Genomic DNA, 12,591 nt, shown 5'->3' with positions numbered 1-12,591 from the left:
TAACTCTACCATTACAGTCTCATCAAAAAAAAACAAATAACTAGCATGCCAAAACATGATACCTCTTCTGTTATTAACTTTATGTCTTAAGTATGAGATTTCTAAGCTTTTCAGGTACTCGCTCCCTCGCTATAAGTGACCAGTGACCAGCTGCAATTAACTATAATAGACTGATAAATGTATATCCTGACATACAAAAACTATTCAGCACATAAAAACACAAGGAGAAATCTTCCAAGACTACTTCCCACATATAGCCCAGTGCATGGTGCCCTTCATGTGTACATAGTGTTGAACAAACATATAGATTCCAAAATAAAGCCCAAATGCACTGCAGCAATACCACAGATGCTGAGGCGCCATACTCACAGACAATCAAATGAACAGGGTCTGTACACTTGCACTCCTACAGCCTCCATATTTGTTTGTTTTTCCCTGAAGGTGCACCACCCGCCCTTGGAGAGCAGTGAAAGTCATGCTGGTGGTGCAGCGCTGAAAGTGTGTCAGAGAGGGGAGGCTCCAGGGCCCGGCCTGGAAGCTCCAATCGCCACGCAGAGTCCCAGGCATAGGACCAGCCCCGTGCAGAGCAACAGCAAAGCAGAAGAGAGGAGCGTGCAGGCGTCCACTGGAAACACACTGTCCATCAATATGCCGCTTTAAAACCACGCAGATAGTGTTACGCTTAGAGACATGTGCCGACACGTGTTGGGTAGATGGGCTACAACCAAGTAGGGGTCGCTGTCCTGTGAAAATCTTGTATCTCAAAAGTATCATAACTCAAAAACGTGTTTGCTTTTGCCAAGTGACACTGCATTTTAGAGAAACTGAAAGGATTTCAAATGGTTTATTTAAACCTTAAAGTCTCCCTTTATTTGTAAAATATGCTGCTTATTGTTTCCTCTCATGTTTGACCTTCACAGTGCATAATAATAAGTTTGACACTACCAAGCTGACTTCACATTCATCTGCTGAGACATTAACCTTAATTTGAACTATTTATGTGTACATATTAGCATGACTTTTTTACAGCTTTCATGGCTGATACAAATACTCACTTTCAAATGACAACTGCAAAAAAAAGAAATAGTACTAGAATGCAACATATGTTCTGCTGCTGCAAGAGGCTGGCACACTACACAATAGAAATGAACTGACATGAAAGAAAAAAAAAGACACACTATGTGCTTATTTTCATTAGTTTAAACATCACTCCCCAGATTAGGTGTATTCTAAAGAACCACATTAAACTCATTAAAGCTCAACTTTTCTCCCGCTGGTGGCCGTTCAGTGTGTTTTTCAGGAAGCAGACAGTGACTTACGCAGACCACACTGCATATAACTATACAGTGAGCACAGGATAAGAGCAGTGAAAATAGGCAATCTAATCAAAACACAGGCAAACTGAGTACTAGTAACAATCCTGTCTCCTATTTCTTTCTCTCTACCAAACTGCAGGAGTTGCTGCCCTTCTAGCAGACTACACAACCTCTCTGCTGGAATACAAATGAGTGATTATGACCCTACATGACAGTGTATTGATCTACTTGGACTCCTGTGCTGATCAAACATGCGCAGCTTGGTGCAGCTGGCATGATAGTATGAAGTCAGTCACAAGCAGGCAAATCATAGAAAATAGAAAGCATCTGTATGCATGTCTAGACTGTCAATTATGTGGGGTTTGTACACAGGGAATGCAATAGAAGTGATTTTTTTTGTTTTTTGTTTATTTGTCTAAACACCAAACAGAAAAACAACTGTACAAATGATTTAAATTAGGTAAATAGTTCAACCCTGCAAATATCTCGGTAAACATCTGGGTAGAAACTTTGTATTTACTGTGCATAAACACTGCATAAGCACAGGAAATGCCTTAGCATCATCAAACACAGACAAAACAGCATTTTGTTGTATAGCCTATAAAGTTATATATAGCAATGCCTTTTTGGAGATATGGTGGGGCCCTACGCATTATTAGGTACATGGTTTTAATGTTGTGACTCACAGATATCCTGACCTGTAGTAAAGCAGCAACTGTCACTGACTGCTGCTATAATAGCCGTTTTAAAAAAATCAAACAACCCAGTGGTCTACAAAACAATGGCTATTCCATAAAGAACTGTTAAAATAAAATTTATACATAATTATTTCACTCTCAAGTACAAAAGCACAACAAAACAGGGTCAGTCATAAAAGCATCTAAAAAGAAAATCAGGTACTTTGCAATGTGCTTCCAGGAAGCCAGGACTGGATGGAATAACTAGAACTTGCTGGGTCTTATTTCTGTAATTAGGCTCTGTGCTCTTAGTAATTCCCCTCACTTGTGTTCGGCAGGATGGCCTGCTCTAGCTGCAGCTCCCTCTCTTTCCTGTGTGCTTTAACAATGAGTAAGTAGAGCTTCCAAGGACAGTAAGGAGGAGCCTTTGATACGTTTCCCTACAGCAGGTTGAATGAGTGCAGAAGATTTTCAAGTTCATTGATATAACAATGATGTGCAAGCACAACATAACAGCTTTTCATTGTGAGACTGATTTATTCTCGGCTTTCCTTGAAGGTGATGACAGACAATCAACACATTCTTTCTTCGTAAATGAACCATGGTAACGATTCGTTGCTGTAAAATATGACTCTGAAAAAAAATAAACAGACGCAATTATGTGCGTCTTAACCACAAGTTAAAATTTAATAATTAAGTCACCGTGTAAAGGTATTTGTTTTAGCTGTTTAACAGTGAAGTGTGTTTTTTTTTCAACAGCTAATGCATGCAAGTAATTACTTGTTATAACCTCTATATATCCTTGTAATAACAACTTACTGCTTAAATAGTTAATGAGTCATTTCCGTCTTTTTTCAAGCGAACGTGCCAAAGATTCACTGGTTCTGGTTCTTCTTGTATTTTATTGAGTAAACAACGAATTAATTCTGCACTAATCAATAATGAATCATCTAGTTGCAGGCTTCAGACGTGATCATGCCTGAAGGCTACATTTCTTTTAACTGTTAAGAATAATGACTTGTGTCAATAAAAGCGACACTCAAAGGCCTCCTCTGTTATTGCAGTTCCTTCTGGGCACCAACAGAGGCAGACAAAGATCACACGTCAGGAATATTAAAACTGCAAACCCAAATCAATCAGTAAATAAAAGATGTAGAGTTTATGATTTTTCTTTATTTTTATTTTATTCTTTATGAGGAAATCTTAAGCAGATGTGCTTGAAAAGCCACATAAGAGGTGAGAATGCAGAAAGATAACCATGATTACAGGACAAGTTGTTCTGACTGTATTTTACTCCAGCCTCAACACCTGTCTGTGTCACTTAAGCCCCTCGGTCTTTCTTAGATCATGGATGAACCTTTTTGGCATCTCTGTCTAGGACACCTCGTGGGAACAAGCTGCTCTGGACACATAGTTTCATAACCCTCAAACTCTGACTCAGCTCACGACCACTGGCTCATTGCTTTGACCTTAAATGCCTATTCTGTACTTCAGTTCTATTGCAGAAGAACTTAAATTGATTTGTGGATGTCTCCATCATTTTACTAAATTCTCTTTCCCTCTTCCTTATTTTAATTTGAAAGGTTTATTTTCTTACCAAAATATTACTACAAATGACCAAGATCTTCATTTGCTTGTTAGACACTAATAAGTTGTGAAAACTACAATATTTCTTCTGTATTTCTCTGCATCCTTGTCATTTTTAGGTAAAGTAAAATGTCTCTTCCAAAGAACTCGATCCACATTCAAGGCCCATCATCTTTCCAAACATGCCTGTAAGGAGTGTGCATTAACAGTAAGCCTGAGGTTATTTTCTTCTCTCAGCTATCATTATTATGCAAAGTGCCCCAAGGTTCATTATAATTTCTTCTTTACCAAAAACAAAAGTAAAAAAGTAAACAGAGTTTTGCAGCATTAAAAGTTTTGACCGCAGTCTTTTTTTTTTTTTTTTTTGGGGGGGGGGGGGGGGGGGGGGGGGGGTGTAATTTATGATTCAATTTTTGCTGACTTAAATCTGACACTTCTTTATTTTCAGCTGTGTAAAAGAAAGTTTTTTCAGGAGACTTTGAGTTCCATTCATGTTTTACCCCCCAGGCCAAGATCCAAGACAGAGAACCCAAAGTGTAGACCCGACCCACAAAGACCCATTGCGAGCTATTAAAACAGATATTTACTGAGCAACATAAACCAAGTCCCATTGTAAAGTTTTCACATTCATTCAATTCTTTATTTTCAGCTTTGTATGATTTGAAGAAAGATTTTGAGGAAGTCTTTATATTTAAACAGACAGAGATGCGCTAACAACAGTTAATGAAATGATTAACACTGACAATCTTGCTAGCAATTGCAGTTTTGCCAGAAAACCTTGGGATCCAGCATTCATGCAGGTGTAACTTTGATACATACTTCCACGCCAAGATCCCAAATGACAAAAAGTTCAAAGCTCCATCCGCAAAAACCCAGTCCCACAACCCACATGACCAAAGGGTCTGCCAATAAAAAGGTTCAGAATACCACAGAATACCCCCAATGTCTTTGCTCCAATGGGCCACAGCTGTTTTTGTGGCTTATAACAAGCAGGGGTTTTAATGTTGTGGCTGAAAGATGTACGCATGGAATTAATTGTTAAAAGTGATCATTCTGGCATAAATTGTTACAGAAACATGTTAATTGAGCAACAAGAAAATTTCATTGTGAGGCTGATACTAAAGCAACACATTTGTTTGTTTGGTTTCTTCTGCCTAGTGTCTGCTAATCTTTACTGGCCGGGGATCTTTCTGTGTAAGACATTTGCATATTTATTCATCCATATGGATTTAATATAAGCTATGCTCAAAATCTAGTCTGTTCATTAGAAAGCAAAACTTTCAGCCTCTGTATTGACTGAGGGTGCAAAAAAAAAAAAAAAGATCCCTAGACTCACAGTTTCTGATATAACACATTCCCTGCTAAATTTATATAGCTTATTTACACTGCATAGAAGACTAGTTTTGCCGCCTGTCTCACATCTATATTAGGCACAAAAAGGTTGGCACGACGTCAGCAGCAGTCTGTGTGCTCTGTCAAACTGATACGCAGACAGCCAAAAAACAAATAGATCTATGAAAGCTAAGATGACATTTTGTCGCACACAAAACTTCAAATTTAGAAACTTCTTAAGCAGCTATTAGGAGACATCAGACAACTCGGTAATCAATCAAACTAATTATAACCATTTTGCACAAAACTGTCTTATGGCACAGTCATCGTGATTATTTATTATGCTGGGTCATCTTCATGTGATAGAAAGGGGAAGTGGGATACCTTCAATCAAAGCCACGGTTCAGACGACTTCACACATTCAGGAGAAAAATGACATAAAGAAAAACAAACAGCAAAGATTCAGAAACCGTGCTGATACTTTGCGTATACTTGGAATGGCTGCTGCTGCTGCTACACCAGCGACGAAAACAACACAGCCTCAGATTCAGGCCAAGGGTGTATAACAGTGTAATGACATTTCACTAATGAAAAAATTGAAGACATTAGTTTAAAAAATGCAGAACTAGGTTAAAGGCTAAGACTGTCCAAGATGACAGTTCTTCCTCAAACAGTTCTTCTAACTGGTGTTTTGATTGAATTTAGAGAAAACGAGAGAAACCGCAAATCTGCAAGAAAATATCAAGAACGAGAGGAAGGAAAAAAAAAATAACTGGAGTCTAGCGAACGTCTGCAGCAAGAGTTCTGTCCGAACACAGTGGCGTACTGTCCTCTGGATGTCTCGCCCTGACAATGAGGCCATGTATCACCACCTCTAAACTACGTAACAGAGAGGAGCAGACACAAAATACAAAACCTCTGACACCATCCTGGTAATAGATGCATAATCGTCATCACCATCCTCATCACAGAGGGGCATGAAATGTTATAACTTACGACTTATATTACACCCCAACAGTATTTCATTGTGATTTGAAATCATCCATAAAGGTTGATATGCAATCATAAATTGCATAGAAAAAAGTTTATTATTTATTTAATAGTAACACCTGCCAAGGGATTTGTGGTTGTTACATGTTTTCTTACTTAATTTAAATTGAATCAATCACACCAACTGAGTATTGAGAATACTACAGTTCACTGTCAGTGAGGTGTTTAGAATAAGAACAAAAACATGGTCCCCTAAAATATTAAAACAAAAAAATAAGTCCACCTTCCAGTCATCTCATAGATTTTGCTTCATATTTCCCAGCTCTGGGATCAGTTTTCACTCTTAGTAAGAGTGAAAATTGTAAGACAGCAAAAAGGGCATTTTCTAAAGTTTCTCAGTATTGTTTTGATATGCTACACAGTAGACAGGAAATCTGTCATTTCATTGCATTAAACACGTGTATAAGACACATGTATAAGACATCAACCTTGCTGTGCATTACTTCCAGAAAAAGGGTGAAAGGTGAAACAACACATAGATCTGACTCAGCTAAATGTTTCTGAGGCCTCAGTGTGTCAAAGCTGAAACTAAATTAGTAAACGTCAGTGCTGCAAGCTGTTTTTTGTTTCTGTTCTGTGTCCTTACAAGAATAAACTGTTGTCAGGACTTGGAGCACTTTGTCCAGTACTACATGCACTTAAGTTATACAACTTTTTAATAGGCCAACAACTTGCTGAAAACTAAATTTTGTCTCCCTCTTTGGTTGCTGATTTATTTTATTGGTGAAACAACTTTAGAGCATTTAATATTAACTGTGAACTTATAAAGAAGGCAACACTCCTCCACTGAAAGAAACATCAGGTTTGATTTATTTATTTATTTATGTTACCACAGCTTATCTAACAGTTAATACTTTCTTACACACTTTTGACACTTCAAAGCTGTTAATGCACAAGGTGTAGTGCCATAGTAGACTTATGGCACTTTTTACACACTTGTTGTTATGCAGTTATACTTAAAAAATAGGTAGTTCTCGGGAGATTTAAAGAAAAATCTCATAAATAACAATAAGTCACCATTCTGCTTTAGGAGCACCTGAATATCAGCCATCAACACAAGACAGGCAGAGCATCACCTTGCTAAACTCTGACCTGTCTGCTCCTCTGTGAGCTAATATTTGAAGTTGATGTTGACAAGACAACACCCATGTGTTGCATAACTTCATGCAAGCAGGATGACCATAAGGAACGAGGGCTGAAACCCGGGACCAGCTTCAGTAACATCAATGAGGAAGCCCGCACATTCATAGACTTTGGACAACACTTTAAAAAGTCTGCAGCCTAATTATTACCTTAACCCCCAAAACGCTCCAGCGTGAGAAATAACTGTCCACGGCAAAAGAACTGACCTGTTTTTCAAGGGCTGACTCTTCAATTCGTAATACGTTTTAGGCTCCTCTTGAAAATCCTCTCCGACCTCGAAGTCGGGAACTATTCCCGATTCCGACTGCATACTTGCAGATGTCAACTTTTGGAGACGCTAAACCCTCTTTAAAAAAAAGCAGACGGGTGATATTCGTGCCCCAGTAGTCCGCACAGTACCAACCGTCAACGCAAGCCGCTTCTGCCCAGGATCCGGAGCTCTGTAGTCCTTCGCGGCAGCGGCTAAACTGCAGCTAACGGGCTGAAAATGATCCAGAAACTACAACTACCAAGATGCTCCGGGGATGTAAACGTCAGCACAATTCTGATTGGCTGCAGTATCCGACGGGATTTTTACCCCCCCCCCCCCTTTTTTTTTTTTTGCTCGACCAGTGAAACTGAAATGTCAGTTTCATTTCCATAAGCAATATTTATCCCGCAATGTGGATTTCGTAATAATTGGCTGTAAAGACTTATTTTGAATTAGTAGCGTCTGCTCCAGTGGCCGTGCGTCTTTGCGGTCTTAGATTTTGCATTTAAAGAAATGGTCTGCACATTTTGCCTGAATGCAGATACATTTAATATTGGTTAAAAATAATGGAGGGCGTTAATTTGCTATCACGATAAAAATGAATTATTTTATACCATGCCCACCGCCCGCAAAAAAATAAAAAATAAAATAAATAAATAAATGAAAAATAAAAATCCAGCCTTTGTGACCTGGGCATGCTGTTCAAGCAAGTTTGCGAAAGCATAACTACATTGTTTGCAAATAAAAATAAAATATATAGTGAGTTGTTTTTAAGCCTTTAAAGCACATATACCCAGAGTGACCTTGAAGTAAGTAAGAATCAGACTAGCGATGTGAGTTTCTAAAAATAAAAAAACAACAACCCAAAAAACAAAAAACACTGGATGTAGCAGTCAGTTAAATGAGTAAATCTGGAAGCAATCGCACAGAAACTGTTCAGAAAATCTAAATAAAAAACATAAATAACGGCACTTCTTACATTGCAGGTCATTCACAGCCTTGATATTTAGTGTTTTAAGTCTCTTATTGGGTCATGCAGATATTGCACCCGACTTTAGACCAACCTCAAGACGAGCCTCATGTCTCTGTTTTTCCCCGTTTCCCTGTGCAGACTGACTGACCGCTCGTCTCCCACTCTCCCCCACGCGCTGTTCTCAGCACACCAAGTTTGGTCTCCTCAGTTAAAGTCTTGTCTGCCACTTGGGGGCAGTATAGAGCTAGAAAACAGTTTCGTGAGCCCGCGGGGGTGTGGGGGGGCACCCTCTATTATAAAATGGAAATTTAGAGGTAGTTCAATATTTGCATTCACCCTCATCCTGTTGAACTGGTTTAAAGTCTGTATTTTATCAATGCAAATAGAATGCAAATATGATTCTGCTGGAAAGCACATACCCGGAGGCTAAAAATAAAGCCTTAAATAAAACGATGATAGCTGAACAGAATGAGAAATGGGATCAGAATGTTTTTTTCTTCTTCTGTATTTCTGCAATACTATTTCTGAGACACATAGCAGAAAAAAAAACACTCACATACAGCCAGCCAAATGACATGACACAGGAGCTGTAGAGAATCCGATCTACAATATACAGATAAATTACTTTGGATGTGGTACTGATTACCCAGGCCCTCCAACTGCATTAGACCTGTAACATTTGTAGACTACTACAGCTTTTGTAATTACTTCCAGATATATCTTTTTAAGATATATTTTAAATAATAGTACTTAATGACACAATAAAGACTAGCAAGTACAAATTTTGTTCCACAGTCCAAAATATAATGTTCTCTCAAAAAATATTATGAAGTCAATTTATTTTGAAAATGATTCCAAGCACAGTGATCTTTCTATCTTTGAAACATCGTTTCTTAAATACCTATAAGAATATGCTGATTTTGCAAATTATAACACATAAATGAATATTCTTCAATAAGCCCAGTGAAGCAAGAACATATAAATTTAAGGACCTGAATATGAGAAGAAGAAAAATCACTGTGAGAAGAGTCCAAAATTCTTAGTTCTAATGGCAGTGCAAAAGCCTGCTCACCATCCATCCACCCATCCACCCTTCCAGCCATTGTATTACACAAGGGGACCACAGTATGATGGGTGAAAGACAACACGCACCCTGCAAGGATTGTCAGTGTCAGCACATTAGTAAATAAACTTGATTCAGTGCCCTTAGGTAGAAAACCAATGTTTGTGTTCATGTTTTCCAAGTTATCCAAGTGTCAGTGCTATATCTCTTTTTGGCAGAAATGGTTTGTAAATAAATACTTACACACCTCATAAACTTTTGTGGCAGTTGCACGTTTAATTTTTTTTTTTTCATTTTGCAGAAAAATATAGTGTTTTATGGCTTCCCATTTTCTACCTATAGCAAAAACCGAGTTTGCATGGACAAATATCTGGTCAATTGTTGAAATAAAGTTATTATAAATTGAAAACCTTCACAATTTATACGTTTAGCTGAACTCTTAATCTTCAGCTAAAAAATTTCTACTTCACTTAAATTTGAGTTCAGGACTGATTTGTTAATAATATTTGTTTAATATTTGAATATCTGAATATACACATTGTTTTGTAATGCCAATAACATCTTCAAACCCTGGTACTGGGAGAAAATAAGAATACTTTGGTATCAGTTAATTAGCTAAACAAACAACGACAAACTTCTTTAAAACAACCCACATATCTTGCATCATCCTGGCTATGTGCCCTGAGATAAGTGAACACAGGGATAACTATTCAAAGACTAACACACTATTATTTACTCAAGGATGTGCAGATTTGAAAGGCATTGGCAGCCAGTGCAAACATTTCTGCCATATAAAATAACAAGAACTGCAGTGGTGGTCATCGATAACGTCTCAGGTATGAAAAAACACTCTGGTTTACCTTTGTTTTCAGTCACGGCTTTTAACTTGAAGTCTGTCAGCCAGTCATCAGTGACTTGCAACCGTTTGCCAAACAACATCCCGGAATATGAGCCAAAGGTGTCCGGTTGCTTTAGTAAGGATGACTATCAGCTGCTGATCAGCTTGTCTGTTGAAAAACACACCAATTCAAGAGACAAGGACTCATTTTAGCAAATTTATTACCATAATGAATGTCGGATCACTTGATAAACTAAGTATTATTATTTATTATAAGAATGTTTATTTGTGTTTCAGAATGACAGTTTAAAAAAAAAAAAAGTAAGTAAAAGCTTGTGTATATGTCACCTTTCAATATAAATATAACAAAGTGCTTCACAACATAAATGATTGAACATAAAAACAAAAGAAACATTTTAGCTGCTTTTTAAAAGAGTCCACAGTTCAGTGGGAGAGAGTTCCAGAGTCTGTGGGGGACTGCTGCAACAGCTCTATCTCCTTTAGTTCTTGAACTTATATGAAGCCCAGCTACCAAGCCCTGATCACATGACCTCAAGGACCTGGTGGGAATCTATGGCTGTAAAGATTCACTGACGTATGCCAGTGCTTGTCCATGCAGCTCTCTAAAAGTCACAAGCAGAATCCTAGAGCAGACAGGAAGCCAGTGAAACTGAATTATCAATGGTGTGGCATGTGAGTACTTAGAAGACTTAGTCAGATGCCTCGCAGCGGCATTCTGAATAACCTGCAAACATTCAAAGGAAACTTTGTTAAGACAAGTGAGCAGTGAATTACAATAATCCGGGTGTGACGAAATAAAGGCATAAGTAACATTTTCCAAATAAGGGGGTGACACGCTGAAACTCAACTTGGCAATACTTCTTAAGTGATAACGGCAAGAGCAAACCAGAGACTTAACATGAGCATCCACAGTTAAAAAGTTACCCCAAGATTCCTGATAGAAGATTTACCAAAAGGGGCGAGGAGAGCTTTCACTACCTTAGGCACAAATCGGTCAGGGACACAAACAAGGGCTTCATTTTTCAGGGAAAGCTGTCAGCCATTCAACTTCTCAAGTTGCTTAGTAGTCTAAGCACCCATGCAAGGTCTGTAACTTAGAAAACTCATGCATAACAGAGATATATAACCGAATGTCATCTGCATAGCATAGATAAACAATGTCCTTAACAGTGGTAGACATATGCTGAAGAAAGCACAGTTATAACAGAAACAGTAAAGACCCCAAAACAGAACCTTATAGCTTGGAAGCAGCTACAGAGAAAGATTAACTTGACAGATTCGAAGACAGTCTCAGCAAAGCAGACCTCTATACACTCTCAGAAAGAATATTTTCAGTCCGCGTCCAAGTGTCGAAACGTTTCTCCCACTGAAAATGTAACGTCCAGATGAACAGAATCAACTTTGTGGAATTTCCTTTCCTGCATGATTGAGCATGCATCAGGACACCCCCATGCAACCATCCAGTATTTCAGCCTGTTACACATAATGTGATTGTCAGCAGTCTCAAACATCAGCAAAACAAAACACTATCCAGCACATGCATCAAAACAGCATTTGAGAGTACAAAAATAACTGTTTTGGTTTAATGAGCTTCAAGAAAGTCATAGTTTATCAGTGATGCTGCATTTCTCCAGGACTTTATGAAAAACTGAATGGCAGTTAAACACAGTTAGATATGCATAAAATTTGATGCACACCCCTTAAGTAAATATTGTGTTTTCATTGTTCAATGAAAATGATGAAGATTGATAACTTGGAGAATACTTCCTGTGAGCAGTTTTAATGAGTATTTTTGAGGTTTATTGACTGAATTGCAAAATCCGATTATAAAAGGAGGAGACATGCTTGTTGCTACCAACAAAAATACAGAAGGTTTCTTAATAAGAATCCCGACTCCTGGAATAAATTAAAACCACAGCTTGCCAGATGATAGAATAATTTCTAATGAGGGTAACGAGGGTAATGAGGGAATCCTACTCTTTTGTTTATGAGAGCATTTTTCCTGTAAGGAGGAGACTCATTGGGCAGATGGTTTTGGGGGATCTTAATGAGATACTTATTCATGTCTGATGTCAGAAATCCAAGAGCATGGGGGTGGGGATACCTCGCCGTGCTGGCAGGCAATGGCATTTACAGCAGACTGCAGTGACACTAGTGTTTTTGTTTTTTGCTAGGGGTCTAGGGTCAATGAAAAAAACAAAACAAAATAAAACAAAAACAAACCCAAACCAAACAAGAATTTGTTAGTTTATGTCAAAGAGTTTCTATCTAACTTCCCCTTTGAGAAAACTGAATGCTATATGTGACTTTGGTGCCTGTTTCCTTTGAAGAATTACCAGAT

The 12,591-nt window shown here is 38.1% G+C and overlaps 1 protein-coding gene across 5 annotated transcripts in view; it reads right to left on the bottom strand.

Annotated features, from left to right (window-relative positions):
* Positions 1-7,547, bottom strand: part of LOC308407210 (microphthalmia-associated transcription factor-like) — a 28,232-nt gene extending 20,685 nt beyond the window's left edge. For 3 of the 5 annotated variants that reach the window (XM_080898739.1, XM_080898740.1, XM_080898741.1), the window contains exon 1: positions 7,312-7,547. In XM_080898739.1, the coding sequence (XP_080754865.1) occupies positions 7,312-7,415 (104 nt within the window). In that variant the 5' untranslated portion in view covers positions 7,416-7,547. Of the gene's footprint in view, positions 1-369; positions 489-7,311 lie in introns of those variants that run through there. The other 2 variants (XM_080898742.1, XM_080898743.1) reach the window with 2 other exon arrangements.
* Positions 7,548-12,591: the final 5,044 nt, after the last annotated feature.

The sequence above is a fragment of the Rhamphochromis sp. 'chilingali' genome (assembly GCF_963969265.1).
Source record: "Rhamphochromis sp. 'chilingali' genome assembly, chromosome: 12".
NCBI classification, from domain to species: Eukaryota; Metazoa; Chordata; class Actinopteri; order Cichliformes; family Cichlidae; genus Rhamphochromis; species Rhamphochromis sp. 'chilingali'.
The sequence above is the reverse complement of the archived record's forward strand: the minus strand, read 5'-3'. Positions and strand labels throughout refer to the sequence as shown.